This window comes from Pseudorca crassidens, chromosome 2 (genome assembly GCF_039906515.1).
Source record: "Pseudorca crassidens isolate mPseCra1 chromosome 2, mPseCra1.hap1, whole genome shotgun sequence".
Classification (NCBI taxonomy): domain Eukaryota; kingdom Metazoa; phylum Chordata; class Mammalia; order Artiodactyla; family Delphinidae; genus Pseudorca; species Pseudorca crassidens.
This window is the reverse complement of record NC_090297.1, coordinates 184,639,592-184,667,288: the sequence shown is the minus strand read 5'-3', so window position 1 is coordinate 184,667,288 and position 27,697 is coordinate 184,639,592. Positions and strand designations below refer to the sequence as shown.

Below are 27,697 nucleotides of genomic sequence, written 5' to 3'. Positions count from 1 at the left end.
ACCTCACTGGCCTGGACAGGGGGCGTGCGGGCACAGAACCCGAACCTCTGCCATGAAGCCGCACCTCTCAGCTTTACAGTCCTTTCCTGTCTCAGTGGCTCGTCTCCCCCTGCACTGCCACAGCACACACACACCTGCTCTCTCCCCAGCCCACAGGGCTGCGCTACTTCTCTTTCCTCCTGCTGCTCCTCTGGCCACATCCTGGATTGAACTGGTTTACAGACTCGGGTAGGGCTGGAAGGCTCATCCAGGGCCCCAGTCCTTACCTGAAACTCAGATGCAAGCCGTGATTGGGGGTCATTTTCACCGGCTGATTAGTGGTGCCTATGATATAGGGACTGTGGGAAGAGAGAGAAAAGATTTGCGTAGACTTGTCTGAACGCTCGCTTTCTGCCGCGTACCCTCCCCCGACGCCCGTGGAGAGTTCACAGCTTGGGCTGGCCCGGGCTCCCCTGCTGCCCGCCGTGATGCAGCTGGTCCCGACCCCAGCTTACCATTTGTGATACTTGCAGGTCAGGGCCCCGTTGACCAGCTCGCTGATGGAGCCCGCCTCACTCAGGTCATCCAGCAGGATCACCAGGGGGACATCCCCAATTCCCGTTTCCCGGTCTATCTGGTTAGCCAGGTTGGAGAGATACAGCTGCAGATCCTGAAATGAGAGGAGGCAGTGGGTCAACATCGGGAGCAGTGAGCCCCTGGATGAGCCTTGAAGAGGAGGGTTTCAGAGACGCTGAGCGGGCTCCGGATGCCCTGGGGCCTCGGTTCCTGTCTGACGCGCTTGGACCTGGAGCTACGGAAGACACCACCCCAGGCCGATCAGCAGTGGCCCCTAGAGCCCACAGGGCTGGGGAACACACGCTTTTCTTCCATGGATTTACGCCAGGGACCACTCCTAATGGACGAGCCTCCCCGTGGGGTGGGGGCGGGGGCCAAGGTCTGAAGCCACGGCACAGCATCGGGGGGAACTGGGGAGGCAGCGGGACCTGGCAGGGGACAGCACAGTAGTGACAGTTCTGAGTGCTTCCCTGACGGAAGCCCACAGTCAGGGACAAATCCTGGAAAGAAAGGAAATGAAAGAGAAGGGGGGCACTGACGAGGCGGGCAGAGGGCCACTGGGACATGAGGGGACAGAGTGTGGACCGCGGTCCCTGCTGGGGTGGGAGCTCCCGGAGGCCCGGGGAGGGAGGAGACTGGAGCAGGGCTGAGATGGGAAAGGGGGTCACCGAGGGGCAGGGAGGTCAAGGCAGCGGCGAGGAAGGGGAGGGAGGACGGGGCAGGCGGGGTGGCGGCCACCTTGCAGGACTGCTGGTGCATGTTGAAGGTGCTGACGATGCCCTCGGTGACCTCGCGGCCGGAGCGCTCTACCAGGTACTCGGCCAGGCGGTTGGTCAGGTAGGTCTTGCCGGTGCCACTGGGGCCGGAGAGGACAAGGCGCCGGTGCTTGAGCAGAAGGCCAATGTAGTGCTGCATCATGGGCTTGGGGATGAGCGTCTCAAACACCAGGCTGTCCACACACTTCTCCTTGAGACCTGGACCCCAGCCCCCGACGGTGTGAGCCTGGGCGGCGCCCTGAGGCTCACCTTCCTCACCCGTGGACCCCGCGGGAACCCCCAGGCCTGGCTCTGGACACGTGGGGCAGGCCGTGCACTGCGGGGGTGGGCGGAGGGGAAGCCCAGGCCGGGCAGAAATGTCCTGCAAACGACAACCTCCCTGGGACAGGTCGGGCCCGGGCTCGTTCATCTTGCCCCTCACGGTGACCTTCACGGTGACCTTCACCTTGTAGCCCCGCAACCAGTTCTTGCTCAAGGAACGCGTGACGGACCACCCGACGGTCTCCACCCCGCACTCCTCAGCCCCACACCCAGAAGCGGGGACTGACCTTTGAGGGAGACTGCTATGTTGTTGACCCCTCGGCGGCAGGGGGGCAGCTCCGGGGGCTCCGCATCCAGGAGCCGTTTCACGTGGCTGACGCTGTAGCCGTGGATGGACTCGGTGCTTAGTCCCAGCGTCGAGGCTGGGTCCATCTTAGAAATGTAGTCCTGACGGGACAGAAGGGAGAGAAAGGAGATGCGCAGGACACACGCACAGACATGAAGGCCACGAGGAAGGTAGTGCTACAGGCACAGAAGTCGATGTGGAAGGGGAGGCGCGATGTCTGTCCCACTGAGCACTCCTGCACAAACCTCAGAGGTGCCCAGACCCCAGTGTCATCAGAGGACCAGCAGCCCCTCAGAGTTCTCGCATCCCTTACCTTGAACACTTGGAAAACAGCGTCATCCAGCAGCTTCCAGTCAACTTTCCCGCTGACCTTGCTGCACCCCAGGAAGAACTCCTGCTGCTTCAAGTCCTGTGAGGCCAGGGCAGATGCACGTGAGCCCAGGGCAGACGGCTCCAAGAAGGGGAGAACGTAAAAGGCCTTGGGAGCTGAGCGCTGTGGGTTCGGGGGTCCTTAGAGCCCAGATGTCCTTGGGTAGAAATGACAGTGTCACCCCCCCCGAAGTTCCTTACCCCTTTGATGATGTGCTGTGGGGGCATCCTCACCACCACCCGAAGAGTCACTTCCTCCTTTGGACCAGAGGTGCTGATACCATCCATGGGAGACAGGTCTGGAAGTGAGAAAAGACTGTTGGTTTGGGGGTATCCACAGGCTTTCCTACATCTTCCTGCCACTAGCCTTTCCAGATAAGTTTCTTTTCTTTTCTTTTTTTTTTAATTTTGGCTGCGTTGAGTCTTCATTGCTGCATGCGGGCTTTCTCCAGTTGCTGCGAGCCAGGGCTACTCTTCGTGGTGGTGTGCGGGCTTCTCATTGCAGTGGCTTCTCTTGTTGCGGAGCACAGGTTCTAGGTGCGCGGGCTTCAGTAGCTGTGGCTCGCGGGCTCTAGAGCGCAGCCTCAGTAGTGGCGCACGGGCTTAGTTGCTCCACGGCATGTGGGATCTTCCCGGACCAGGGTTCGAACCCGTGTCCCCTGCATTGGCAGGCGGACTCCCAACCACTGCGCCACCAGGGAAGTCTCTCCAGATGTTTTTATCTAACCCAAAATTGAAACTAGAGACCAAACCTGAACAGTGATTAAGGTCTTAGGACCACAACAACCCTCGGTGTCTCAGGACGCCAGCAGCGGCTTGGCGGCAACACTGCTACGTCCCTGACCCAAGGAAGCCGCACCACATCGAGCGGGGGCGAACCCTGTCCTTCTCCCCAACAGGTACCTGTATCTGCGAGGCTCGGGCTGAAGGGATGGCTGAGCGCCAGGCCCAGGGAGCGGCGAGGGGATGGCAGAGCCGAAGATCCCGGGGCCTGCCCTGCAGCGGAGCTCGCCGAGGGCCCCGGGGCCACCTTCAGCCGGTCGTTCTCAGCTTTCAGCAGGTCCACCTCCAACTGCGGCAAAAACGGGGTGTGTGTGTGTGTGTGTGGGGGGGGGGCGTCTGGAGCCTCGGCCGCCGGGCCCCGCCCCCTCCCCGCAGCCCCGCCCCGTCCAGGAGCCCCTCCCTGCCCCCCCCCCCCCCCCCGCCCCGCGGCCCCCCGGCCCCGCCCGGGACTGACCTGCATGTTGTGCATGGTCTCCCGCAGCTGGTCCAGCTGGTGGGCCGAGTTGAGGGCTTCCAGGCGGATGTCCGTGAGCTTCATCTCCTTCTCCCACAGCTCGGAGCGCAGCTCGGACACCTCCTTCTTCTCCGGCTCCTCCTCCTCGCTGCCCTGGAACAGCCGGGCGTGGGGGGCCGGGGGAGCGGGGCCCCTGGAAGGAGGCAGGGAGCGGCGGGCATTAGCCGCTGAGCCTGCGGGTGGCGGTAACCGGCCCCACTGCCCGGGGAGGGGCTGCAGTGGGGGGCACTCACTCGGGGGCATCGGTGCCCGCGGAGGACGAGGCGGAGGACTTGATGGAGGGCGAGGCAGTCTCCGTAGCCTGGTGCTGCAGTTTGGGGGACGAGGGGGCCGAGGAGTCGGGCGTGGCGATCTCCTCGATGTCAGAGTAGGAGGAAGCGGACTTGGGCCCCTTCTTTATGCTGAAGGCTTTGTTGAAGGAACTTCGGAGCTAGAACAAAGCAGATCCGGGGAGAGAGCGGTCAGGGCTCCGCGCTGGAGACGGTGAGGGCGGAGGGGCTTCTGAGACAGAGGCCAGAGGCAGGGATGTGTCGGTAAGCAGGCCTCCCCCAAAGGCTTCACTGGCTTCGTGGCATACAGACGGGAGACTCGCCTAGGAATTCGGGCTGGGAGAGAGTGGGCCTTGCTGCTGTGCTATGGGAACTTTCTGGGCCTTCCCTGCCCCCGTGGGGGAGCCGCACCCGTGAAGGGACGGAGGGGAGGCCCCGGGACACAAGGTGTGTCTCTCGGCGACCCCATCCCACCTCCCGCAGACCAGCAACTGCTCCGTCTGCAGCCTGGCTCACCTGGGCCTCAGGACCCACCTCTCAGCAGGGCTCATCGGATCAGAATCTACCCACCAGAAACTTACACTACGATTCTGTCCAATCGACAGAAGGGAGTGGAACCAAGCTTCTTTTAGTGCCTCCTGTGCTCCGCACATTACAGGACAGTGAAAACAACCAAATACAGGTGCTTTTGACTACTTCCACTCAAATGTCCCAGAATAAGGGACACCCCCCCAGCATTTCCTCCAAGTACGCAGGGGATTATAATCTGACCGTAACTGGCTTGGCCTTGGGTGTTGATGAGCTGGGTGTTAGGGATGAGGGAGGGGAACCAGGGTTCTGTCCCACACCCATCACATGCATCCATTTAGCATGCGCACACACACAGGGAGACAGAGCGGCAGCCGGACACCGAGAGTAAAGGAGGGGTCGAAGCAAACCAGATCGCTGGGAAAGCAAGAGAAGAGAGTGCAAATCTGAGGACACTCTTTCCATGTGTGTCTCCTGGAGCCTGGGAAAGCTGCAGGTGGTGGCTGGCGCTGCGGGCGGGGCGTGTCAGGGTCTCTACCAGGCGGGACATAGGAAGACCCATCTGGTGATGGGGATGTGGGGGAGGGAGTGTGTGTGCAGGGGACATGCCATCACGTGGCTCAGAGTGTCAGGAAGCACCGTTCTCTGCAGAGGTGGAGACCTGGGACTAGGACTCGGGCTTCCTGATTTTCTACTCGATGAAGACTTCTCTAGCCCCTGCCTCCCGGGGAAGCCGTGTGTGCGTGTGTGTGTGTGTATGAGCGTATATGTGTGTACCAGTGTGTACGAATGTGTTTGTGTATGAATGAGTTAGTGTGTATGTGTGTGTGAGTTGTATGTGTGTGCATGCACGTGTGTGTGCACATGCAGGAACAGGTCCTGTGACACCCGTCTGCCGGGAGTACCCGCCCTCTAAGATCACAGAGATCCTAAGTGGGAACAGTGCTGTGTGGTTCCGTGTCCCCAAAGCAGAACTGCTGGGCAGTGCATTGCGTGGTGTGATGTGGTGAGGGATTCCGTGGTCAAATGAGTTCCGGAAACAGTGGATCCAGCAAAATGAACCGGGACTCTGTCCTGAGACACGTGTGTGTAGAAGGCAGCGTTCCTCAGATCCGAGCATCTTGAAGGGCTGCTGTGGAATTCACCTGGGGCGATGCTGCGCTAAGACTCAAGGCTCAGTAACCCCTGCATTCAGGTCCTTCCTCCCTGTGCCCCTCGGTCAGGCTCTGGGGGAGGGAACTGCTCCCTGCCTGCCGCCTCTTCTGACCGGGGTCTGCAGGAAGCTCTGCGTACCCCTCTTTGCCCGTCACGATCCCACCTCCGTTGCTTTAGTCCCCCGGGGCCTGCCTTCCGGAACGGGTCTCTCGTCTGTGAGTTCCCTGGGCCTCACTCCCTGAATGAAGCCTTTGACGCTGCTCGCTTGTGACGTTTTATATGGGCAGTATTTTTGTCTCCCTGGCAATTCTCCAGACTCCTCGAGCCCACAGACTCCGTGTTTCCTGTCCTCACAACACCCGGTGCAATGTTGGGACAGGGTTTGAGTGGACCTTAGCGTGTCTGGTTTGTCATGGAAATTCTGGGTTCGCTTTCTGTTTGTCTTAGACTTGTATACCCTAATCCCCGAAAGGTCTTTGGAAACCCCATGGCTGCAGAGGGCTTCAGGCTTTAGAGTAACCTGAGGTCCAGCGCTCACTTCTCTCTGGTTCATCTCACTCCAGAGCTAAATCTTGAGGCTACCCCCGAACTGAACTGGCCTCTGGCAATCTCTTCCATTAGGATCAAAAGATCAGGGCGCTAGCTTTCCGGACGGGGGAGCGCGGTCTGACTGCTTTTATAACAGGTGGACTTTGGAATGGGGTCGGGGCGTGGCAGGAGGCAGAGCCCTCCCGCTTGGTGCCCGGCCAGACCTCTCCTCTGTCCTCGTGGGGCGGCCGTGGATGGACATGCGGGGGGGGGGGGGGGGCGTTAGGGGCTTGGCGGAGGTGGTCACAGTTAGTCTCGTGAGTGGCCGTCTCTGTTTAGGGGGAGGGGCTCGCTCTGGAGATGGGGAGGGTACGGCAAAGGCAAAGAGAAAACGGAGAGGAGTGAGTGTCTTACCTCGTAGACCTGGAAAAAAATAGGGATTTGAAGTCAGCATTTTGAAGGGAAAAAAAAAAAAAAAAAGAAGCAACACTTAATCACTCATTTCACACGGTGGCCCCTGTCTGGACTACACGAAGGTCTGTGGGGGGCTCATCACACGGGGACAGCGGGTGGCACATGCCCTCGTGGGGGCCCCCCTCCTCCACATGGGCAGCAGAGGGGCTGGAGGTGTTTTCCATCTGCTTTGATAGTGTCAGAAAGGGCATCCCAAGTCGGTTTAGGGTTATCTGGGAAACAAACAACCAACCGAAACAACACTCTCTGGACCGGTCAGGTGATACAAAGGTTCCTTTTGAGGTAATCTGGAAAGTTCCACAAATGCCTCTCCAAAAAGCTGAAGAAGTGACCTCCAGGAGCATCTAGAATGAGTGGCTTTGTTCATAAAATCTTCTGTCCACAGTATGGGAGTGGGTGGAGACAGATGGGGCGTTCCCTTCTGAATGTCTCCTGTTGCCCATCAGATGTGTGCAGGGCTGGAGGGGATGGCTGGCGGGGGGAGGGGGCAGGTAGCTGCGGCAGACCTCACTCTGGGCAGACGCCACCGGGGGCTCCTATCAGATGGGGCTCATCGTGGTGAGTTCTGGAAGGCTGGCTCCCGTGCTGAGGTGGTGTGGTCCCCCAGCGTCCCACGCGGCTCCCCCAAACCTTCACCTACCCAGCTCTTCTTCTTCTTCTTTTTGGCATCGGCCTCCTTGCTGCTGCCGATACTGGAGTGACTGGTGATGCTGTTGAGGCTCGAGATGCTGTCCGAGGAGTTCTGCCTCTTGATCCGGAGTTCTAGGGGCCAAGCACAGGGCGCAAACACAGACACGGTGGGTCTAAAGGAGACGGCGTGAGGCTTAGGGCAAGTCTCGCCGCAGGAGAGCGAGGAGGAACCACCACCTCCTCGTCCACATTCTTCAGTTTTTAGGATCATCCTCTCAACAAGCCTTTACTGAGTGCCAATCACGTTTCAACATCAACAAAGGTTAAGGGATAAGAAAAAAACAAGTAGGAAATGATCCCCATCCTCAGGAGGCTCCCAGTCTAGTAGGAGAAAAAGCAGCACAGAATCCAGCGCCCTCGGCTTGAGCAGGTGTGACAAGGGGCAGCCCGGGCCAGGCGTCCACAGTCCTATGGAGACAGCGACCTGACGCCCTCAGGACTTTCTCCAGGAATATTGGCTGGGGGGTCCAAGGCCGAGTGCCCCACATTTAACCCCCAAAAGCTTTAGTTTCCTCATCTGATGGGCAGAAAATCTTTTCAGCTCTCTGAGACGGTCTGCAGTGGCACCAAAATGATGCCCTTTTCTACTACGGAGAAGGAAAGGGTTAATAAAGGAGAAGGCCTTTGAGTGTTGAAAGAACCAAAGCTCTTCAGGTGGGAACATTGGAAAATGATTTTAGGGCTGAAAAACAGTCCCTGCAAAGGCTGTGCAGGGAGCTGGTTGTGCGTTGGGGCTCCTCAGGCTGGGTAGCGGGGCCGGGGACAAGGGGAACAGCGAGGGGGACGCTGGAGGACAAGCCCGGCGGGGCGAGCCCTGGGGGCCCCTCGAAGGAAGTCTGCCTTGTGCCGAGAGGACTGGATTTTTAAAACCTTATTATGAAATCATTAGAGGTTCACAGGAAATTGGAGAGAAATGGGCGGGGAGGTCCCCCGCGTGCACCTCTGACCCAGCCTCCTCCAGGGTTAGCATCTTGGGTGACTATGCGCAACGTCTCACAGAAACGAGGAGAAGGGCAAAGTGGCAGGAACTAGCCCAGAAGCAGGGGGCTAGCGGTGCCTGTCTGCAGCTGTTCCCCTGTTCAGTGCAGGAGATGTGGCTGGTTCTTTCCTCGCCTCTCCTTGACCAGCAATGGATCTTTCAACTCTAGTTTTCCCTTCATACCACAGGGAAAACAAGACCCTAGGATCCGACGAAGGAATCACCACGCTCCCAAAGCACATGGAAAACCCTTCGCTCCATGAGTATCAAACCAAGTTTTGCTGTAACCCAGCGTGCCTCCAGTTATTTTAAAAGGTATGCAAACTTCTCAAGGGAACATGCTTAACCGAAGTAAAGAATTTTTCGTTTGTATAAAAATGGAGCTATGGGTCCATACATATTTGTTTATATCTGCATAGAAAATTACTTCTCGAAGGTTTACAAGAAACTGTCAGCAGTAATTACCCCTGGGGAGTGGGATTTGGAGGGGGGTTCGGGGAGAGGGATTTTATCTTTTACCGCACACCCTTTTGTATACTTTTCATCAGGGGCTGGCGAGCTTTAACTGTAAAGGCCAGACAGTAGATATCTTAGGCTTTGTGGCCATTTGATCTCTCTTACAACTACTCGGCAAGGCTGGGTGGCACTGAAGCAGCCGCAGACAGTATGTACGTTAAAGAGCATGGCTGTGTGCCAGGAAAACTTTATTTAAAAACAGGTGGTGAGCCACATTTGGCCAGTGGGCCAGGGTTTGCCAACCCCTAGTTCACATTTTCCTCCAGAACGTGTATGGCTTTTGTGGTAAATTTAATTTACAATTAGTTACTTAACAACAAAATGAAAGGCAGCAAAACAAGTATCTATCATCCGTTACTTGGGGGTCCAATGAGCTGTGAGCCTGTCAATTAGATTTTTCAAATATGCTATATGGTACTTTTAAGAGCAAAGGACGTGCTTTAACTCGAACAGTCTTCAAAAAGTTAAGAAATCTTTTGTGCATTTAAAATTTTGTGCCGTGTACATTACCTATTTACAAGCAAAGTAAAGTAGGCATCATTGCTTTAAGCATTAGTTCTTTGACGGCCAAGCTGAACCTGGGTCAAGAATGACGGAAACATGAAAGCAAAGGACAGGATTCACTTATCCATTCAACACAAATATAGCTGAAGAATCAGGTGTACTCGGGAAACTAGAAATAGCTCAATGTCCCAGACCCATCGCTCAGGAGCTGTGTTTGAGCCAGTTACTTGTCTTCTCTGATCTTATTCTCAACTGTAAAATATATTTTATAGCGTTGTTACCTGCAATAAACGAGTTAAGTACAATGCTCAGAAGAGTGCCTGGCATACTGGAGGTGCTCAACAAAGGCTGGTTGTTCCTGTGGTGGAAGCTGGGGCAGAGCCCGCAGGAGAAGTGATGGGAGATGTAGATGCGGCCAGAGAGAAAGCGCATCCTAGACCAGAAGGGGGGTGGTGCTCCTGCTGCAGGGTTTGCATGTGTTCTCTTTCCCTTTAACTTGCTTTTCTGAAACGTTTCAAACTCACAGGAACACTTAAAGCACAGCACAAGGGAGGACACCCACAGGCCCTCCCCACCATATAACAACTGTGATGTTTTGTTATATTTGCACCAGTGCACACTCTCTCTGCATACAGACATATACACACACCCACACACACAACATTTTCCTGAACAATTTGAAAGCAAGTTGCAGACGTGACACTGTACCACTAAACACTTCTAAGAATAAGGGCATTATCTCACAGCATCAGTATTACACCTAAGCAAATTCAAATTGCAATGATTTCTGATGTTAACTGATGTGGCTGGATCACTCTGGGGGCAGAGTGACAGGAGGACTGTAGCAACACAAGACTAGTTAGGAAATTACTATGATAACCCAGAAGAAGAGTGACGCCTAAGCCAGGGGAGTGACAAGACAGCGGAGGACAGACATACAGATCTATGTGTGAGTTATGTGTAGAAGCTAACTGACCACACAGGGTGAACAGGGAGACGTAAAGGATGGCGCTCCTATCGGTGGGTTCAGTGACCAGGCAGGTGTTTATACCTGAAGTGGGCAAAAGTGCAGAAGGGAGAGCATTAAGCAGTTGGAAACAGAGGTATGGGATTCAGGAGCATGACACAGATTAAGAAAAGGGACATACAGACGAAGAAGTTGTAAAACCCATTGAGTTAATAAAGGAACTCAGCAAGTTTGCAGGATTCAAGATGAACATACGAGAAAATCAACTGTATTTCTCGATACTAGTGATGACGAATCCGAAAATGAAATTAAGAAAACAATTCTATTTACCATAGGATCAATAATTAAATTCAGCAAAAGAAATGCAAGACGTATACTGAAGGCTGCAAAACACTACTGAAAGAAATTAAAGTATATCTAAATAAATGGAAAGGCATGCCATGGTCATGGAAGACAGCACTGTGAAGACGACAATACTTTCCAAATTCACATACTAAGCCCATACAATCTCTACACCAAAATCCCAGCCGGATAATTTGCAGAGATTGACAGAGTGACCCTAAGATTCACATGGGGAAACAAAGGGCACAGAGTAGCCAAAACCATCTTGAACAAGATCAAATTTGGAGGACCCACACTTCTGATTTCAAAACCTACTACAAAGCTACAGTAATCAAGGCAGGGTGGTACCCGCTAAGGATAGACGTATGAATGAATTAATGGCATAAAACTGAGAATCCAGAAATAAACCCGTGTATTTCTGGTTGACTGATTTCCTGCAAGACTGCCAAGATAAGGGAATGGGGAAAATAGTCTTCTCAACAAATGGTGCTGGGACAACAGGACAGCCACTTATAAAAGAATGAAGTCGGACCCCTACCTCACACCATATAGGAAAAGTAACTCAAAATGGACCAAAGATCCAAATGAAACAGCTAAAACCACATAAAACTTTTAGAAGCTAACGTGGGAATAAATCTTCATGACCTTGGATCAGGCAACAGTTTTTTAGATACAACACCTAAAGCACACAAACACATACACAAATCGAAGAAAAAAACAGATCAGGGCTTCCCTGGTGGCGCAGTGGTTGAGAGTCCGCCTGCCAATGCAGGGGACACGGGTTCGTGGCCCGGTCCGGGAGGATCCCACGTGCTGCGGAGCGGCTGGGCCCGTGAGCCGTGGCCGCTGAGCCTGCGCGTCCGGAGCCTGTGCTCCGCAACGGGAGAGGCCACAGCAGTGAGAGGCCCGCGTACCGCAAAAAAAACCAAAAACAAACAAAAAACAGATCAATTACACTTCATCAAAATGGAAAGCTTTGGTTCTTCAAGGTGAAACGGAGCAGGACCCCGTGGTCCTTGCCACTCCCATGTCCTCAGCCTGCCTTTTGTCTGTGGAAAAACTTTAGCCAAAGAATAAGTTTAATCAGAGAAGTGAGGAAATACAGAAACAAAGGAAAACAGTCAAAGGAGACCAAATAATAATAATAGGTTAGTCATTAAGCATGGTCAAGGACGTTTAGTTCCTCCTTAAGGGCTACAGATAATATTCTGAGCCGTACCCTGTGAGCTGGCTTATAGACACTGAAACCCCGACCAGCTGGAAGAAGTTAACTACACGATGACCAGGCTGTAGCCATGACCTAAGCTGCCACAATTCCGAGAACTGGCATCAAGGAAATGGGAACAAACAGACCCTGGAACTGAAGCCTAACTGTACCTAAAAGAATCAAGATGACGCTGGTCAGACCACCGATGACCAATTTTAAGACGACTGTCAGAGCTGACTGTGCTGTTTCTACATGTTGCCCCCTCCCTCTGTCTACAAAAGCTCCCGCCCACTGATTGTCAGTGGGGGGAGTCGGCCTTTGGACAGGTGTCCGTCCTCCCCACCGGACTGCCGGCATCCAAAGTAAAGTAAACTTTCCTCTCCACCAACCTGGCCTCTTTATTGGCTTTTGAGCGGCGAGTAGCCGGACCCCACTTTCGGTTACAAAGGGACAGTGTCAGAAAGTAAAGACAACTCAGAATTGGAGAAAACATTTGCAAATCATGTATCTGCTGAGGGGCTAGCATTCAGAATATACTAAAAACTCTTAAAACTCGACAGTAAAAAGAAAACCTGATTGAAGAATAGGCCAAGGATTTAAACAGACATTTCTCCATAAAGGGATACAAATGGCCAATAAGCACGTGAAAAGAAGGCCCATCATATCCTTAGCCACTGAGGAAATTACAACCCAAACCATAACGAGATACCACTTCACCTCCACTAGGATGGCTATCACAAAAAATGACAACAGCAGATGTTGGCAAGGATGTGGAGAAACTGAAACCCTCAAGGTGCTGGGAAGAAGGACAAGGGTGCAGCTGTTTTGACAAAGTTTGACAGCTACTCAAAAAGTCAACAGAGCTACCACATGACCCAGCAGTTCCACTGCTGGTTATACACTAAGAGAACCGAAAACATCTGTTCACACAAAAACTTGTGCATGAATGTTCATAGTCGTGTTATTCGTAACAGGCAGAAGGTGAAAACAACCAAGTGTCCACCAACCGATGATGGATAAACAAGGTGTGGTCCACCCATACGATGGAGTATTATTCAGCCAATGGAGTATTATTCAGCCATAAAAAGGAAGTCCTGACACATGGTACAACATGGATGGAGCTCCAGCCCCCAAACACCACATACTGCATGATTCTATTTACATGAAATGTCCAGAACAGGCAAATGCACGGAGACAGAAAACGGATTAGTGGATGCCGGGGCTGAGAGGAGGGAGGAAGGGGGAGTGACGGCTAGGGGTTCAGGGTTTCTTTGTGGGGTGATCAAAATGTTCTGGATTTAGATGGTGGTGATGGTTGTAAATACAACCTTATTGAATATGCTAAAACCCACTGAATTGCACGTGTTAAAAAGGTGTGAATTATATCTCAATTTAAAAGAAAAAGAGATTACAGGGCTACCGCATAGACGTGAACACTAGGGAGAGTGTACCCAGTCAGAAGAAAAAGCTGAGGCTGGAGCCCTGGACAAGGTGTTTTCCTTGTGATGAGAAAACTCTTAGGATTTACTCTCAACCGCTTTCGTGCAGCTGTCTGTGTTAATTGTATTATCACGTGGCACCTGGCGTTCTTAGTACTTATTTATCTCCTACCGGAAGGCTGCACCTCGTGACCACCTTCATCCACCCCCAGCCCCCCGCCCAGATCACCCCTCATCCTGACTTTCTCTAGCAAAGCTTGACTCGCGGTCAAATCCCAGGCTCACCTGTCACTTGAGCCCCACGGGACCCATGTGATCTCGGTCTCATCTGAAGAGTCGGTTCATTCCCCTCGGAGAACCGAAGTGAGGATCAAGTGGGGTTACACACACGTCTGCGCACGCACACGTTTACGTCAAGGTGGAAAGTGCTAGTGTTTTAGACTACTTTCCAGGGCACTTTTAGGTTCATGGCAAATTTGAGCGGAAGGTACAGAGATGCCCCACTACCCCCTGCCCCTCTACGTGCACGGCCCCCCCACTATCAACCATCCCCACCAGAAGCTACATTTGCTACAATCGATGGACCTGCACTGACACGTCACCGTCCCCCGGAGCCCAGAGTTTACACTGGGCTTCGCTCTTGGTGGTACATACTGTGGGTCTGGACAAACGGAGAAGGACACATATCCCCCATCACCGTGTGCTACAGAGTGCTGTCACCGCCCTGCAAATCCTCTGCCTTGCCCACCGCCGTTCCCCGCCCCCAGCCCCGAAAGCCATGACCCTGTCACCGTCCCCAGAGTCTCGCCTCTCCCGGAATGTCATACAGCCGGAACCACACAACACGCAGCCTTTCCCGACTGGCTCTTTCACTCAGCGGTGCGCCCTTAACACGGTCAGGGTCTTCTCGCTGTCTGATTAACTCATTTCTTTATAATGCTGAGTGACACTGCGTGGTCTGGCTATGGTACAGTTTACTCATCCTTTCGCCTACCGCAGGACATCGGGGTTGCTTCCAAGTTTTGCTGACTGTGAATAAAGCTGCTGTAAACATCCATGTTTAGGTTTCTGTGGGGACATAACGTTTCAGCTCCTTTGGGCAGATACCAAGGAGCGTGACCGCTGGGCTATACAGCGGGAGTACCTCGCGTTCGTAAGAGGAAAGTGCTATGTTAGCGACTGTCTTCGACAGTCATTTGAGGTCGAAGGTGAGGACCCTCTCCTCTCCCTCACCCTCTAGGGTGGTGGGGTCATGCCCCACTGCTCCTCGCTGACCGTCGGAGGGCCCCCACCTTCTAGAAACCTGACGTGGAGAGAAATCCTGCAGTAAGCCTCTTTCCAGCCCAGCCCTGTGGCCGGAAGGCCTACCTTTGGGTGTGGCTTCTGAGGCATTGAGGGCCCCCTGAATGACGGCCTGGGCCTCAGAGTTCTTCTTCTTCAGAAAGTCTATGGTTTCCCGTAAGTCCAGCAGCTCAGTGTCCTGAGAGAGAAACGAAATGGTGTCACGGGTGTGGCTGGGGGACACCTGCTCTGTGCCCGGCCAGGGGCTGGGCTCGGGACTCTCCAGACCCCATGTGGAGGGCAGGGAATTGGGGCAGGTGGAGGAGCCAGGGCGGCAGGAGGGGGGGCGCCAGCCTGGCCTGTCCGTCCCCCGACCCGCGCGCTCACCTTCTCCTCGGCTGTCTCCGCCAGGTGCCGCAGACGGCATGTCATGCTCACCAGGCTCTGCTCAAAGGCCGCCACCAGGTTGGCCTGAAACAAACACGTATGGGGGTTCCCCAGGTGCCTGGGTTTGGGGAAGGGAGGAGACGTCTGTGGGAGGTGGCTAAGTTGACTGCAGGTCTCAGAGCGGACCAACCGCATAGGGGCTCTTACACCTTGCTCCCATTTCTGGCCCGAAGAACATTCCTGGGGGGCCCAGCGCCTTGAATGATAAAGCGGCACAGACAGCATCAGGGTGGGGCAGGTCTTTGGAGGCGTCTAGGGATGCGACACCTACTGTTTGCGGAGGTGGGACTGTCCCCTGCTTCCAGGGGGCGTCCCCTCGGGGGCCGTCGCTTTATCCTGGTGGAACTCCTCCCCCAGGGCCCCATCACTCCCAGAGAACGGGTTTGGGACAGCTTCCCAGCCCCGCGCCCAGGGGGCCTCCATTCTTCGGTTCTGGCCACCCTTTCCCTGATCCTGGGGCTGGAGCGGTAGCTTGGGCCACCTCGCGGCAATTCCACAGTCTGGCCACTAGGTGTCGGGCCGGCTCCGCGAGGGGCCCCCAAGGACTTGGGGGGGCAGCAGGGGGAGGGGCAGGAACTCCAGCTCTGCCAGCAGGAAGGCCTGCAGGGAAGGGGGGCGTGCTGAGGCTGGGACCAGAGAGGGGGACGCTCACCCTGGGAGAGGAACAGCCGCGGTTCGCGGGGAGTAAACTGTGGCCCTTCGAGGGAGGGGCGCACTCCACACAGAGCTCTGGGGGCCGGTAACCCCTGCTTCCTGTCGGCCAGTGGTTCTGCCTCCCTGGGGGTCGACCCTAGTGTTCGCCCCCTGTCCTTGACACAGGCTGGAGGCCTCTCTGGTCCAGGCCAGGCTCCTTGGCACGTCTGTGCCTCGATGGGGTTACCTCCACCTCTGGACTGGGAGCTCCTGCCTTCCTGGCCTTGGGTCACCTCTTGTTTGGTCCCTACATCCCTGCCCGTCTGTGAGCACGTGCCTCCTCGTGAGGGGCCCCGAGACCCCGGCTCCTCAGGGCTTTTCCATGCCGGCCTCTTCCCGTCTGGGGCTCCCTCTCCTCTGGGGGGGCTGCCGCCCCGCATCCTGTCCCTCCTCTGAGCCTCCCTCACCCCCAGCCCCACGAGGGAGCCTGTATGCCCTCGGGGCTCAACCGGGGGTCTGGAGAAAGGCTGGCATGTGGGAGGGGGAAGGCGTCCAGGCTGTGCCCAGCGTGGGCAGCTGGGGAGTCCTGGTGAACAGGACACAAGGTTTGGAATCAGGGGACCCTGAGAACAGCAGAGAGCCTTCCAGAATCCAGGACTCTGACCCCCAGCGAAAGCCTGTCTCCAAAATTCAGGACCGTCGTGTCTGAGCATTCAGATTCTCCTCTCAGCCAAAGGGAACTTCCTGTTCTAAGAGAGTCACCTTCTAAATTCATTCTCTTGGCTCTGGTCCAGACTGGACAGCACGACACTGACAGGGTGTAAATGAGTCAGACGAGCTCCTGCTCTCTGACACCCCTCCCCCGCTGCCGTCTCCCAGACGTGAACTTCCCGGGCTCTGCCGGACGGGATGGCCTTGGGTGAGGCGCCAGGGACAGAAGAGATGGGTCTTGTTTCTATTACGATTCTTATGGGTCCCCAGTTGTGGGGAAGAGGCTTGGTACGAGCTTCGTGCAAGCCAGTAAGAATACAACGGACCGACCCAGAGTTTGGGAAAGAGAATAAAAAGAACAAAGAGAACAACCAGTGTGGTGAGGACACCGCTCGCTGCCCGAATGTACTGGAAACACGCAAAACCGCGGTGCCGGGTCTTCTACCTGATTCCAGTGAGACCCAGGCCTGACAGCTGGGCTCCCCAGAGAGGAAGGGAAGAGAAAAAAACCAGCAAGGACTGCGGAAATTGCAGACATGGTTACTTTGTGCAAACACTTGGAAAGCTCCGCAGATCCGGCTCAGCTGTTGTTTACAGCTTTGGGGGAAAATGGCTCTTATGTTCTCTGTCTGCAGCTCGGTCGCTGGGGAGAGGCTTCTGCGGCCTAGTCTGGGGGGCAGCTTCGTTTCTCCCCATCTCCCAGGGTGGAAAAACCGAGGCCACAAGAAACGCATTCTAAGCGGATGTACTCTGGGCAGGCTGAGGGCGGCGACAAGAATGCGGGCTCCCCAGCTAAGCTCAGGGGCCCCAGAAGACAAGGCAGCTGTGGCCGAGGAGCCGGAGCCCGGGCCGGCCTCCTAAGAGCGTTGCCGTTCCCAGGTGGGGTCCCACTACCCAGCTGTGTGCCTGCCCAGCGACGGGATGAACAACGACACGGGCAGAGGCAGAGGGTTCCCAGGGATATGTAATTCTGATCCGTGACTATTCCTGTCCACGGCCAGTGGCAAGGCTGTTCCCACCTCCACGCAGAACCACTGATATAAACCCTTTTCTCTTTCTCTAGGGGCTTCACGGGCCGTCGGACGGGCGCTCGTCCGTACCTATGAATTAGGGTGGGGGTGCAAATGGCTCCTTAGAGAGACCCCGACTCGGAGGAGGAGGCCGCTCTCCAGATCCTCCGCTGCCTGGAATCAAAGCCCACGGGACACCTTATGAGACAGTTCTCCTGGGGCTGAACTCATCTGGTTTGGGCCCAGACAGCTGCCCGGCTGTCCCCTCCCCGGCACTCACGTTGGCGGAGAGCTGCGACGTCAAGGTGGCTACTTTCTCCTGGGATGACTCCAGGGCCCTGCGAAGCTTCCGGATTTGCTGTGAAGGAGACGGAGATGCACTTACGGTGGCAGAAGAGGTGTACGGCTCGCGAGGAAGTGGGGTGCAGGGGTGTTAGGAGGCCGGGGCGAAGGCTGGGGACCCTACCTCAGACTGCATCCTCTCCTCAGCCTGGTGAAGGAGCACAGAAGCGGGGTGGGGAGAGAGAGAGAGAAAAAGAGAGAGAGAAAGGGAGAGAGAAGGCCGTTACTACGGAGGCAAGGGCAGCGCGCAGAACTCAGGGAAGCGAGATGCAGAAGCGCCCAGAGGCTGACGCCCTGTGGCCGGGCCTGGCTCTGCACGGGGTGGACTCAGACCCCAGACCACGGTTCAATACGGCACACCTCTGGGGCAGAGGTCACAGCCACCTCTGCCATTGCCAGGAAGGCTAGGAAATGCAACTGCTGATCTGAGAGCTAACCCTGTCGCCACCAACTTGAAGGAGTAAAGCATTAGGGGCAGCACGAACCTGAGGACCAGCTTACGCCTCACGAGCAGACGCGGGCCCAGGGCCCACGAGGAACCTGGGGCAGATTCTGCACACAGCGGGGGTCCTGGGGTCCCTGAGCGCGGCCCACCCTCCCGGGCACGGAACGCCTCCACGACCAGGGGATTCTCCGTTTTTCAAAGGAGGCACAAAAGGCGCCAGGGTCGCTCAGGGATTGGCGGTGAGGCCGGAAGGACCACCGAGGTCTAGAAGCGCCCACTTCGTGCCCTAAGCTCCAGGGGCCCCCACCTCGCCCCGCCCCGCCCCCAGGAGGGTCCAGGGCGCAATTTGGTGCGGGGGGGGGTGGAGAAGCGAGGCTCTTACTGAGGAGTAGGTGGAAGAGGCACTGGAGGCCAAGGACAGCACTGAGCCGTGAACTGCAAGAGAAGCAGAACGCAAAGGGTTAGCAGAGCGCTCGGCCGGGGAACCCGGGGAGGGTTCCCAGGAGGAGTGCTAAGGCAGGGGCTCGGGTTCTGATCCTGGAGCAGAGAGGGAGAACAGAACAGAGGACGCGGCTGTCTGCCCCACCGAGGACTCGAGTTCCAGGCAGAGCTGGCCTGCCCGCTCCGGCCCGTGCTCTCGGACAGCCGGGCCGAGGGCCCTGTGCTTGGCCTGCCCCTCCGAGGGCGCAGGGCTCCGGGAGAGGAGACGCTCCCGGGCACGGGTCACCGCCTCCCCCGTCAGGAAAGCACTGTCGCTGCTGAGGAAGAGGCAGTTCTCATCAGAGCTGCTCAGAACGAATCGCGACTCTGCCTGTGCCTCCTCTTCGCAGTGGGGACCGTTCAGATGAAAAAAGTCTCCAAGTGCAAGACACTCGTTCTGATTCTTCATGAACGACAGCCCTACTGAGAGAACCGGAGCAGGTCGGCAAGGAAAGCCCCCGGGATGAGCGTCCTGACGTCACCAAGTCTCACCCCCAGAAAGCCGGGCTCCAGCTCTGACCACCACGCCCAGAGGGCGGCCCTTGAAGCTGGTCTTCGGAACGTTCTCGAAAGAGGAATGAGATGCCTAATTCTCGTAAGGCTTTAAGAGCTACCTCTGCGTCCCCGTAAGCGGTCCTGTCCTCTGACGACTGGGGGGATGGGAGGACGGTGGCGGCGTGCTCCGAGGGCACCCTCTCAATAAGCCTTCCACGCTGCCTCCCCTCCCCCCACTAGGAGGGGCTCCCAAAGCCCCGGGGCTAGACGGTGCCACCCCAGGTTTCTGGGCCCCCAGACCCTTCAAAGGGACGGGAAGAGAGAGCTGAAATGGCCCAATCGGATGTTCTGTGAGGCAGACATGTGCGCGGTGGCGGCAGCGGTGCGCGAGGGGACCCAGCAGAGCTGGGATGAGCGTGAACCGCGCTGGCATGAAGTCTCACCGTCGTCCGCGGGGTCTCGGAAGGATCCTGACCGGATCATCCCCTTGGGTCTCTCGGCCAGGGACAGGGTGCTCCCCATTTGGGAGCCGCTGTACAGCGCGAAGGCCGCCTCGTGGGTGGGGATGCTGTTGGAGCGGGTGATTCTTGGCGTGGTGGCCGCAGTGGGACTCACTGGAAGGACAGAGGGGGGGACAGGAGAGGGAGGGGAGGGCGGGAGAAGAGGCAGGGGCATCAGCTTTGGGTCCCGGGGGCGGGGCGCCAGGAGCAGAGGCGGATGGAGGGGCAGAGAGGAGGCCGGCGGGCGGCGGGTGTGCAGGCGGCCGTGCCTGGGAGAGCAAAGCCCTACGAGGAGGACCCTGCGTCTGAGCCGGGGCGAAGAGCGAAGGCTGTTTGAACGCCCTTCCCTCGGGCCTGTCTGCCCAGAGAGGTCGCTTTCGAAGGTCATGCTGGGGGCCCGGCAGCTTTTCTGAAAACTTCGCATCACTTGGATGTGCCGATGAAAACGGGGTGTCGTGTTTCTCTAACACACAACGGGCTGCCAGGGAGGCCTGAGAGTTCGGAGCAAGGCTCAGATCCGAGTGATGAAGAGGACCAGCGAGGGGCAGGGCTCAGGCTGTGGGGCGCACGGCCGGGCACCACGGAGGGGAGCGGCACTCCCCAGAAACACGGCCGGTGCCCAGCATGACCCTGGCTGGAAGGCCAGAGCCGGTGAGCGGGTCCGGGAGGCTGTGCAGCCCTGCTGGCCCGCAGCCCAGCCCCCTCGGCCCCTGCCTCTCCGCGTGCATGCTTGGGGCGGGGGGTGGGGCTCCTTGGACACTCCGTGGACATCCAGTCTCTGGGAAGACCCGAGAAGAAGACAACCCCACCTCTCCCGGGGCCCTTCGGCGTGTGTGAGGTGATGATCGTGGCTTGGCCCGGCTCCTCATCCCCCTGTGTGGTCTCCATGGAGACGGACAGCAAGCTGGCCCCGCCCTCGTTTTAATGGCTCTCAGGGACCAGATGACCTTCCCTTTAGCATCGCGCCCTTCTCTAGCAAGATGACCCCGACTCCTAGTTTCCTCAGAGTCCCCAGTCGTCCCACAGGCGTGTCACAGGTCTGCAGGTTTTGCTTACTGCCTTCCTTCGCCCCGCTGAAAGAGGCGGTGGATTTGGAGACGCAGGAAGGAAGCAACAGGCCGGCCCGGGCACTGTCCTCAAGGGCCCCCGGCACTCGGCGCCCCAGGAAGCAGGGCCGTGAGCCCCGGCCTTCGCCCCTCCCGTCTCTGAAGCAGAGTTGCCGCCTCCTCACAAGCTTCCCCTTCTCCTCAGACACCAGGAAAGGAGAGGCCAGCACGGGTCTCCCTAAGCCCTGCCTCTAGGATTGGACGGTCCCGGCTCCGGGGCAGACCCACGGCTGCACTCGACCGCTCACCCCCTGCCTCCCCAGCTGCCCAACGCTGTGTCGCGGCGCTGGGTGCGGCGGCTCCCTTCTGGCTGCACCGGGTTTTGCTCTGGGCCTCCCTTACGGCTCTTCCACGCCAACAGGCAGACTCTCTGATGCTGCAAGGACCCCACAGCCCGGGCCCAGGGGCCACGGCTCAGGTCCGGGTCTGGCGCACTCAGCCGTGCGTCTCACGATGGATGCATGAACTGAGACCCGTGAGCCGGCCATCACGGCGCGAACCAAGTATGGGGTGAAACCCAAGGCCCCGCTGCCCTGCCGGCCCCCCTGCACGGCGGTGACTGCGGACACTGACCTATGGTGGTGAGCTGGCCCTTGGCGCTCAGGGACATGGACAGCGCAGGGGGCGACGGCAGCTCTGGCTGGTCGTCGGACTCGGGCGGCCCCCCGATGCTGTGGGAGTGTCGCCACTCCTTGGCCTCCTCCTGGGGCTGCAGCTGGTACCTGCGGGCGGCAGCCAACAGCTCGGTCTGGGCTTCTACCACCTGAGCTCAGAGGTGAGCTCCAAAAGCAGGACGAGGAGGTGGGAGCCGTCGGGGCTGACTACGGGGGGTGCGGAGGGAAGCAGCATCCTCCCGGACCTCAGGAGGGGCGGAAGGGCTGGGGACGCCCCTGCGGGGCTGCCCGAGCTAGGCCGAGATGACGGAGGCCCGGGACAGAGCTCGGCATTCGAACCTCCCAGCAGCAGGAATCACCGGACCGCAGGACCTACTGCCCACCTGAGTGGCCAGAGGTGGCCCGCTCTCCCTCAGGTTTGGGGGGGCGTGTTCTGGCAGGACTGGGGCAGACAACACAGGCTGGTGCGGGGAAGTGCGTGAGTCCCATGTGCAAGCCTGTCTCTCCTCTGTCACCTGAGCCCCGGCTACAAGGTGACGCACACACAACAGTGAGCCTGGGTGGGCGCCTGGGAGGATGTACGGGAACCAGGTACACGTGACCGGCCGAAAGGGGCACCACACGCATGACTGGAGCCTGGGACAGGGCGAGTGACGTTTTCTCATACAGACCAGGAGCCCCAGGTATAGGAGAGAAAAACACATGTAAGGGTTATTACCTGAGCCCCTTCTTGGGAAGAGTATTCCGATCCCGCTGATTACTGTGGAGGAAAGAAAGAGAAGCATGTGGGTCCATCTCAGGAACTAGAGTTTGGGGGCAGAGGTTTGACGGACGCAACACCGGGACCCAGGGCATCCGGCCGTGAGGCCCCCGTCGCCATAAACAAAGGGGAGGTCAGCCACAGCCGCCCCTGGGCTCACAAGTTGGGAAATTGTTTGATGTTTTTCTCTGATTAGCTTCCCACCCCCCCGCCTCCCCTCCCCGGCAGCCAGGGATTGACCCCGGGCCCTGGGCAGTGAAAGCGTGGAGTCCCAGCCACCGGACCGCCAGGGAGTTCCCTCTGATTTCCTTTCTAAAGATCATGCTGTGGTAGAGGAAAACCAGGATGTGACATAATAGGGGTGATCTGGGGCCAATGATTAGGAAGCAGAAGCTTCAGATGGCAGGTTAAACCAGGCATGAGGGCTCGGGGAAGTCACTGAACGACTGTGTACTGGTTCCTCGTGTAGCAGGTGAGAATCAGAATTTAAACACAGGAACGAAATCCTGTTCCTTAAGAGGTGCTGAGAAGCAGAGGGGGTTACGTAATGTGCACACAAGTGTCGCCGGTCACAGAGCAGCAGTCAAACAGGCCCGGAGGCAGGAGCAGGCTCCCTGGGCTCGGCCCCGCCCACCCACCTGTCCAGCTGCCCAGTCCTGGGGCTTCCGCTCCAGGTCAGCTCTTCGGCGTCCTCCTCTGCGGGGGCGGCGGGGGGCGCGGGGGCTGCGGGCACAGGGGCGCTGCTGGGAAAGGCGCCGGGCAGGCTCATGGGCATCTGGAGGGACTCCATGCTCCTGTGCAGGCCCGAGAGCTTGGGGTACATGCGGGTCTCTTTGGGGACGCCGAAACTGCTCATGAGCTCCAGGCCCTGGGAGAAGCTGGCGGAGTTGATGTTGAGGATGGGGGCTGGGCTGGGGCTGAAGCAAGAAGGGAGGGGACCCCCGGCGGCCGGGCCCGGAGTGTGAAGATCTGGGACCTTCGGCGCATGGGCGTCAGCGGACGCAGGGAGATCCAGGCTGTTGGAGTTGACCTTGTCCAGATTGGCTAGGGAGGGTGGCTTGACAAAGCTCTTAGCCGTGGCCCTGAGAGAAGTGACGATAAAACAGGACATTCAGGATCACGGAGTTAGAGAAACAACAGGCAGGTGGGATCGCAGCCAAATCCTGGTCCTGTTTCCTCACTTTCGGGCTCTTTGTAAAGCACGGGGGGCTTCTCTCAATGCCACTGGGAAATACGGGGGAGGAAATCTGACCTGGGCACCATCTTAACGAGGGGGCAGCACATGCACAAGGGAGACAAGGGTGGGTTTACGCACAAATGGACGTGTGTGTGTGAGAAACTAAAACAGCAAAACCACCCAGGCAAGAGCTCGGAGAGGCTCAGAGCACATCGGGGGGCACCGAGAACAGCTCCGAAACACGGAAGAGGCGTCCGGCACCCGGGGAACAGGGGGGAGGCCCAGGGCCAGCAGGGAACAGGCCGCCCCGTCTAAGGAGCGCCGGGACCCTGGGAGGATGCTGGGAGGGCAGACAGGAGGAAACGCCCAGCCTGGGTACCTGAGGGGGGTTGGCGGCAGCTCTGCCAACTTGGGGGCCGGGGGGTGGCTCGCTTGGCCCTTGGGCGTGCTCTCCGGGGAGCCCATGCTCTTCAGGGCCACGCTGTCTGGGTCCAGGGCCACGGCCTTGGCCTTGGCCTTCTCCTTCTCCCGGTCCGTCTGGTTGACGGGGGCTGGGGTGGCCCGCCCGCCGGCCCCCTTGGAGGGCTCCTTCAGCCTGGAGGGCGTCAGGCTGCCCTGCCTGGTGCTGAGAAGGCTGGGGTCGATGCTGCTGCTCACGGGCCGGGGGCCGGCCCGCCCGCCGGTCACGCTCATGGAGCTGGACTTGGCCGGTCGGGGCAGGCTGCGGTACTGGATGTTAGAACGGGCGCCCGGAGCCAGGAAGCCGGGCTCCGCGCCGTTGGGCACGTCCAGGCTGGTCTTGCGTCCGTTCGCCGGCTTGACGGGGATGCCCGAGGTCTTCTGCGCCTTGCCGAGCGTGGCCGAGCCCCCGGCCTGCACGACGGTGGCCGTGCCTGTGGCGGGAGGGGGCTTCTTGTAGCCGAAGGACCCCGACGTGGATGGGCGCGCGATGCCCGAGGGAGGCTTCTTGGCGTCACCCAGGCGGTCGCGGCCGGCGTCCGAGGAGGAGCGCTGCAGGCCGGCGCTCTTCACCGCCAGCTTGCCCTTGTCGGTGGCCTTGCCCTCGGGTTTGCCTGCGGAAGGCGGACAGGAGTGAGCGCTGAGACCGCCGTCTCTGGCCCAGGGAGGAGGGGTGCCGTGGGCGGGCGAGCGGGAGCCCCGCAGGCTGAGGACCCTTCTCGCCAGAGGGGAGGGGACTCTGGGCGGGACTGGCCTCCGATTGTTGTTTTCTGCCCCCAGGGTAGGGGGTCCCATTTTGGTTGAAACGGCAGAGGCGATCACAAAGATGATCAAGAAGGAATGACGTCTAACACCGGTCCAGGGAGGGAAGGTGGGGGAAGCAAAGGGGTGGGACTCAGCTGTGTCTGCCGGTGGTTAGGGACTAGAGGGGGCCTGACGGAGGCCGCGGGTCACCACGGAGCCACGCTGGGAGCGGCATGATTCTGACAGTGTGCCAGGACCTCCCTGGGACGGCAACCAAGCCCTCAGGAAGACAAGAGCATCACCCGCGTGTCCCAGGAGAGGAGACGGAACCACTGGACGGTGTGAGGCAGGTCAGGCCAGGCTCCCCCCTCCTCTACACCTGGGCCTAGGCTTTAAGCACGTGGCATTTGTATGCCCACATCTGCACGACGGACATCGTACTGCCCGTCTTCCCTGACTCGGGATGGCCTGGAGGCTAGGGTGGGCAGTACGTGGAAGCAGCGTGCGGGCTGGCCGTCTCCCAAGGGTTAACGGCTGTGAGGAAGCCAGGGAAGCAGGACTTGGCCCTGGGCCCCCCGGTCCCTCGTTACTCGGCTCACCTGCGACCTTGAGGGCGCTCTGGGCCGTGTGAGTGATGGGGGAGGTGACGGCCACCGGCGGGGTCTTGCCCTTCTTCAGGGACCCGGGGTGCCCCAGGGTGACGGGCTTCTTCAGTTCCCCAACCTTGGATGGGTCGTCGCAGCTCTCGGGCCGCTCTCGCCGCCACTTGGCCGCCCCGGGCTCCATCTTCAGGCTGCCGCTGTCGTACTCCAGCTTCCTGGGGGCCTTCTCCTCCGACTCACTGAACCAGTTCAGCGCGCTCTCTGCCAGCGAGCGCTTCTCGGAGTCCGTGCGCAGCTGGAGATGAAAGAAGGCAGAGTGGACGCTCAGGTGGGGAAGGGGGGACTGGGTGGAGAGAGGGGCTTTGGCTGCCGGGTGGCCCGACCCTTCCAGAGTGGACAGCGAACCAGCCTTCCGCCCGCACCTCCAGGCTGCCAGAGGACAGCACACAGATCCCGGGCTTCTCTTCCTCTCCAGGTGGGACAGCACTTACGGGCATCCCTCCGAACTGGCGTGGGCGCTCGATAGAGGCCCGCCCGCCGGGACAGCAGCTCACGCCTTAGGTGACTGCCCGGCAGCTAGGGATTTCTTTCCACCAGCTCAAGAAGGACTTGGCCAAGGGCACGTGGGAACTAATCCCACAGAGCAGGTGAGCGGACGTGCCACCCTGCGCACAGGCACGGCCCGGTCTGCCCCGCGGTTCTCTTGCAGAAGGCGGCTTAGGCATCCGCACTCGCACGTACCACTATAGTCGAGTTCCTGCGAGATGCCGTCGGCGTGGTGGGCAGGGAGTTGAGTGAGGAGCTGGCGTTGAACTCTTCCGAGCTGAGGTTGTCAGAGGCATCACTGAGCCCGCTGCTGATGGAGCTGCTCTCATCCCAGCTGCGGGACAGGAGAGAAGGGTTAGCAGTCAACACAGAAGCCACGGCGAGAAATAAAGTTCCCATAATGAGGGCAGGATGGCTGTACTCCAGCATATAGACCGGCCAGAAGGGGAAAAGCGTGGGGGTTAGTCCTGGGTTTGCCAGCAACGCAAAGAGTAATTTAAACTTCCTTGTAATTTGGTGATGTCCTTTCATAAAAGGAAGGGACTACACAGGGAGCTCTACTCAACACTCTGTAATAACCTATGTGGGAAAAGAATAGGAAAAAGAAAAGATATACGTGTTAGACATACACTGAATCAAGGTGCCTTACGGCTAAAACAAGAACAATGTTGTAAATCCACTATACTCCAATATATAATAATTACTACATTTAAATTAAAAGAAAAAGAAGGGACTAGCTTTATCTGGTCAAGGAAGATGTTATATCTCCTTAACAGAAAGGCGTATTATAGAGACAAGATAATTCTTGGATGGATCTAATCACACAAACCCATTTCCCGTCCCTATATATAGCCTCCATTCTTAGAATTACTGTATCTTTATTTCTAGATGTGTTCTCTAGGTAGTTCCCCTCCCTTTCCTGAATTTTTCCACACCTGATAACCAGGGCCGGAAAAAGACTGATCTTTTCTAGAGCCGCTTAGACCTGTCACTTCTCACTGCCCCCCTCTTTATCGGGTTCACCCCATCCTGGGACCGGGTCCCGCTGCTTAAGAGCGTGTACCACTCTTCCGGTAAGTAAACCCACTTTAGGTGCCGTGGCCAAGCAGAGGGGCCAGATGTGTGCTGAATGGTTTCATTTCTCTGCCAATTGCTCGGAATATCAGACTTGTGGTGCCTGGGAGAGACTGTCGTTAAACATCTGTCTGTACGTCTTTATATCGAGAACCCTGGTCCGTATATTCAGAGAGCCTGACACAGCCTCGGTCACTCTCCCACAGTCGCTTGGCTACTGGTTTTTCTGTTTGACAAGTTTCACAGTCAGAACGTTTATTCTTAACATCTGAACGAGATGCCTCCTCCTCTACCGTTCACCTCCTCTTGGACCATCCGTGCTTGCTCTCGCAAGTTTCTTTTTGTTCACACGTTATTTCCAAAGCTCAACTTCCATCCCCTACAACCGTTTTTCAAAGGTCCCATTGCCCAAGGCTTTCCCCATTTCTGTCTCTTCCTTCTGGACACTACAAAGTGCTTCAGAACTTCCGTGTTCAGTTTTAGAGCCTCAGACTGAACACGGGACTTGAGTTAAGACTTTAGTAATTCCGTGGGAATTCTCTCTACACCCTCCCATCCGCGTCCACAGTGAGTTTGCTCGTCAGCTTCACGTGTGTGCTGAAGCGGCTTAAGATGTTTTCCGTGAATTAGCTGGTATCTGGGAAACGTCTCCCTTTAGATTTATTTTGAGTTTCGTATCATGGAACAAAAATCAGACACACAAGTCATCTAAGTGCTTGGCCCGGATTTCGGCTGGCCTCCGGCTGATTTATGTGCTGGGAATAGGAAAGTGGGTGGTTTGGACGTTTGGCTTGTTGCTCTGCAGGGATTAATCCAAATACATTGAGAAAGGGCAAAGAAAGCACGGGGATTAGACCACACTACAGACTGAGCTAGACGTTATTACTGTGAAATATGGCCATTATTAAATGACAATCCACTCTTCTCCCCCCACTTGTGACATATATTAAATCTCACATTTGTCCTGGGCTAAAATAACACCTCCCCCCAACCCCACATCGTAGAGAACACATACTGAGCAGGAAAGATCAATTCTGGTTTTACGATCCTATCATCCTATCAGCTCTCC

The 27,697-nt window shown here is 57.4% G+C and overlaps 1 protein-coding gene across 8 annotated transcripts in view; it reads right to left on the bottom strand.

Moving 5' to 3' along the window:
• Positions 1-27,697, bottom strand: part of NAV1 (neuron navigator 1) — a 210,840-nt gene that overhangs the window by 7,606 nt on the left and 175,537 nt on the right. For 5 of the 8 annotated variants that reach the window (XM_067729886.1, XM_067729890.1, XM_067729891.1 and 2 more), the window contains 22 exons: positions 25,750-25,888; positions 25,006-25,303; positions 23,583-24,276; positions 22,665-23,108; positions 21,985-22,026; positions 21,226-21,374; positions 19,490-19,660; positions 18,454-18,506; positions 17,751-17,774; positions 17,565-17,642; positions 14,871-14,954; positions 14,571-14,682; positions 7,199-7,320; positions 3,838-4,034; positions 3,545-3,737; positions 3,211-3,379; positions 2,509-2,606; positions 2,252-2,347; positions 1,880-2,039; positions 1,294-1,529; positions 495-649; positions 267-338 (listed from right to left, as the gene is read on the bottom strand). In XM_067729886.1, the coding sequence (XP_067585987.1) occupies positions 267-338; positions 495-649; positions 1,294-1,529; positions 1,880-2,039; positions 2,252-2,347; positions 2,509-2,606; positions 3,211-3,379; positions 3,545-3,737; positions 3,838-4,034; positions 7,199-7,320; positions 14,571-14,682; positions 14,871-14,954; positions 17,565-17,642; positions 17,751-17,774; positions 18,454-18,506; positions 19,490-19,660; positions 21,226-21,374; positions 21,985-22,026; positions 22,665-23,108; positions 23,583-24,276; positions 25,006-25,303; positions 25,750-25,888 (3,786 nt within the window). The remainder of the gene's footprint in view (positions 1-266; positions 339-494; positions 650-1,293; positions 1,530-1,879; positions 2,040-2,251; positions 2,348-2,508; positions 2,607-3,210; positions 3,380-3,544; positions 3,738-3,837; positions 4,035-7,198; positions 7,321-14,570; positions 14,683-14,870; positions 14,955-17,564; positions 17,643-17,750; positions 17,775-18,453; positions 18,507-19,489; positions 19,661-21,225; positions 21,375-21,984; positions 22,027-22,664; positions 23,109-23,582; positions 24,277-25,005; positions 25,304-25,749; positions 25,889-27,697) is intronic. The other 3 variants (XM_067729888.1, XM_067729887.1, XM_067729889.1) reach the window with 3 other exon arrangements.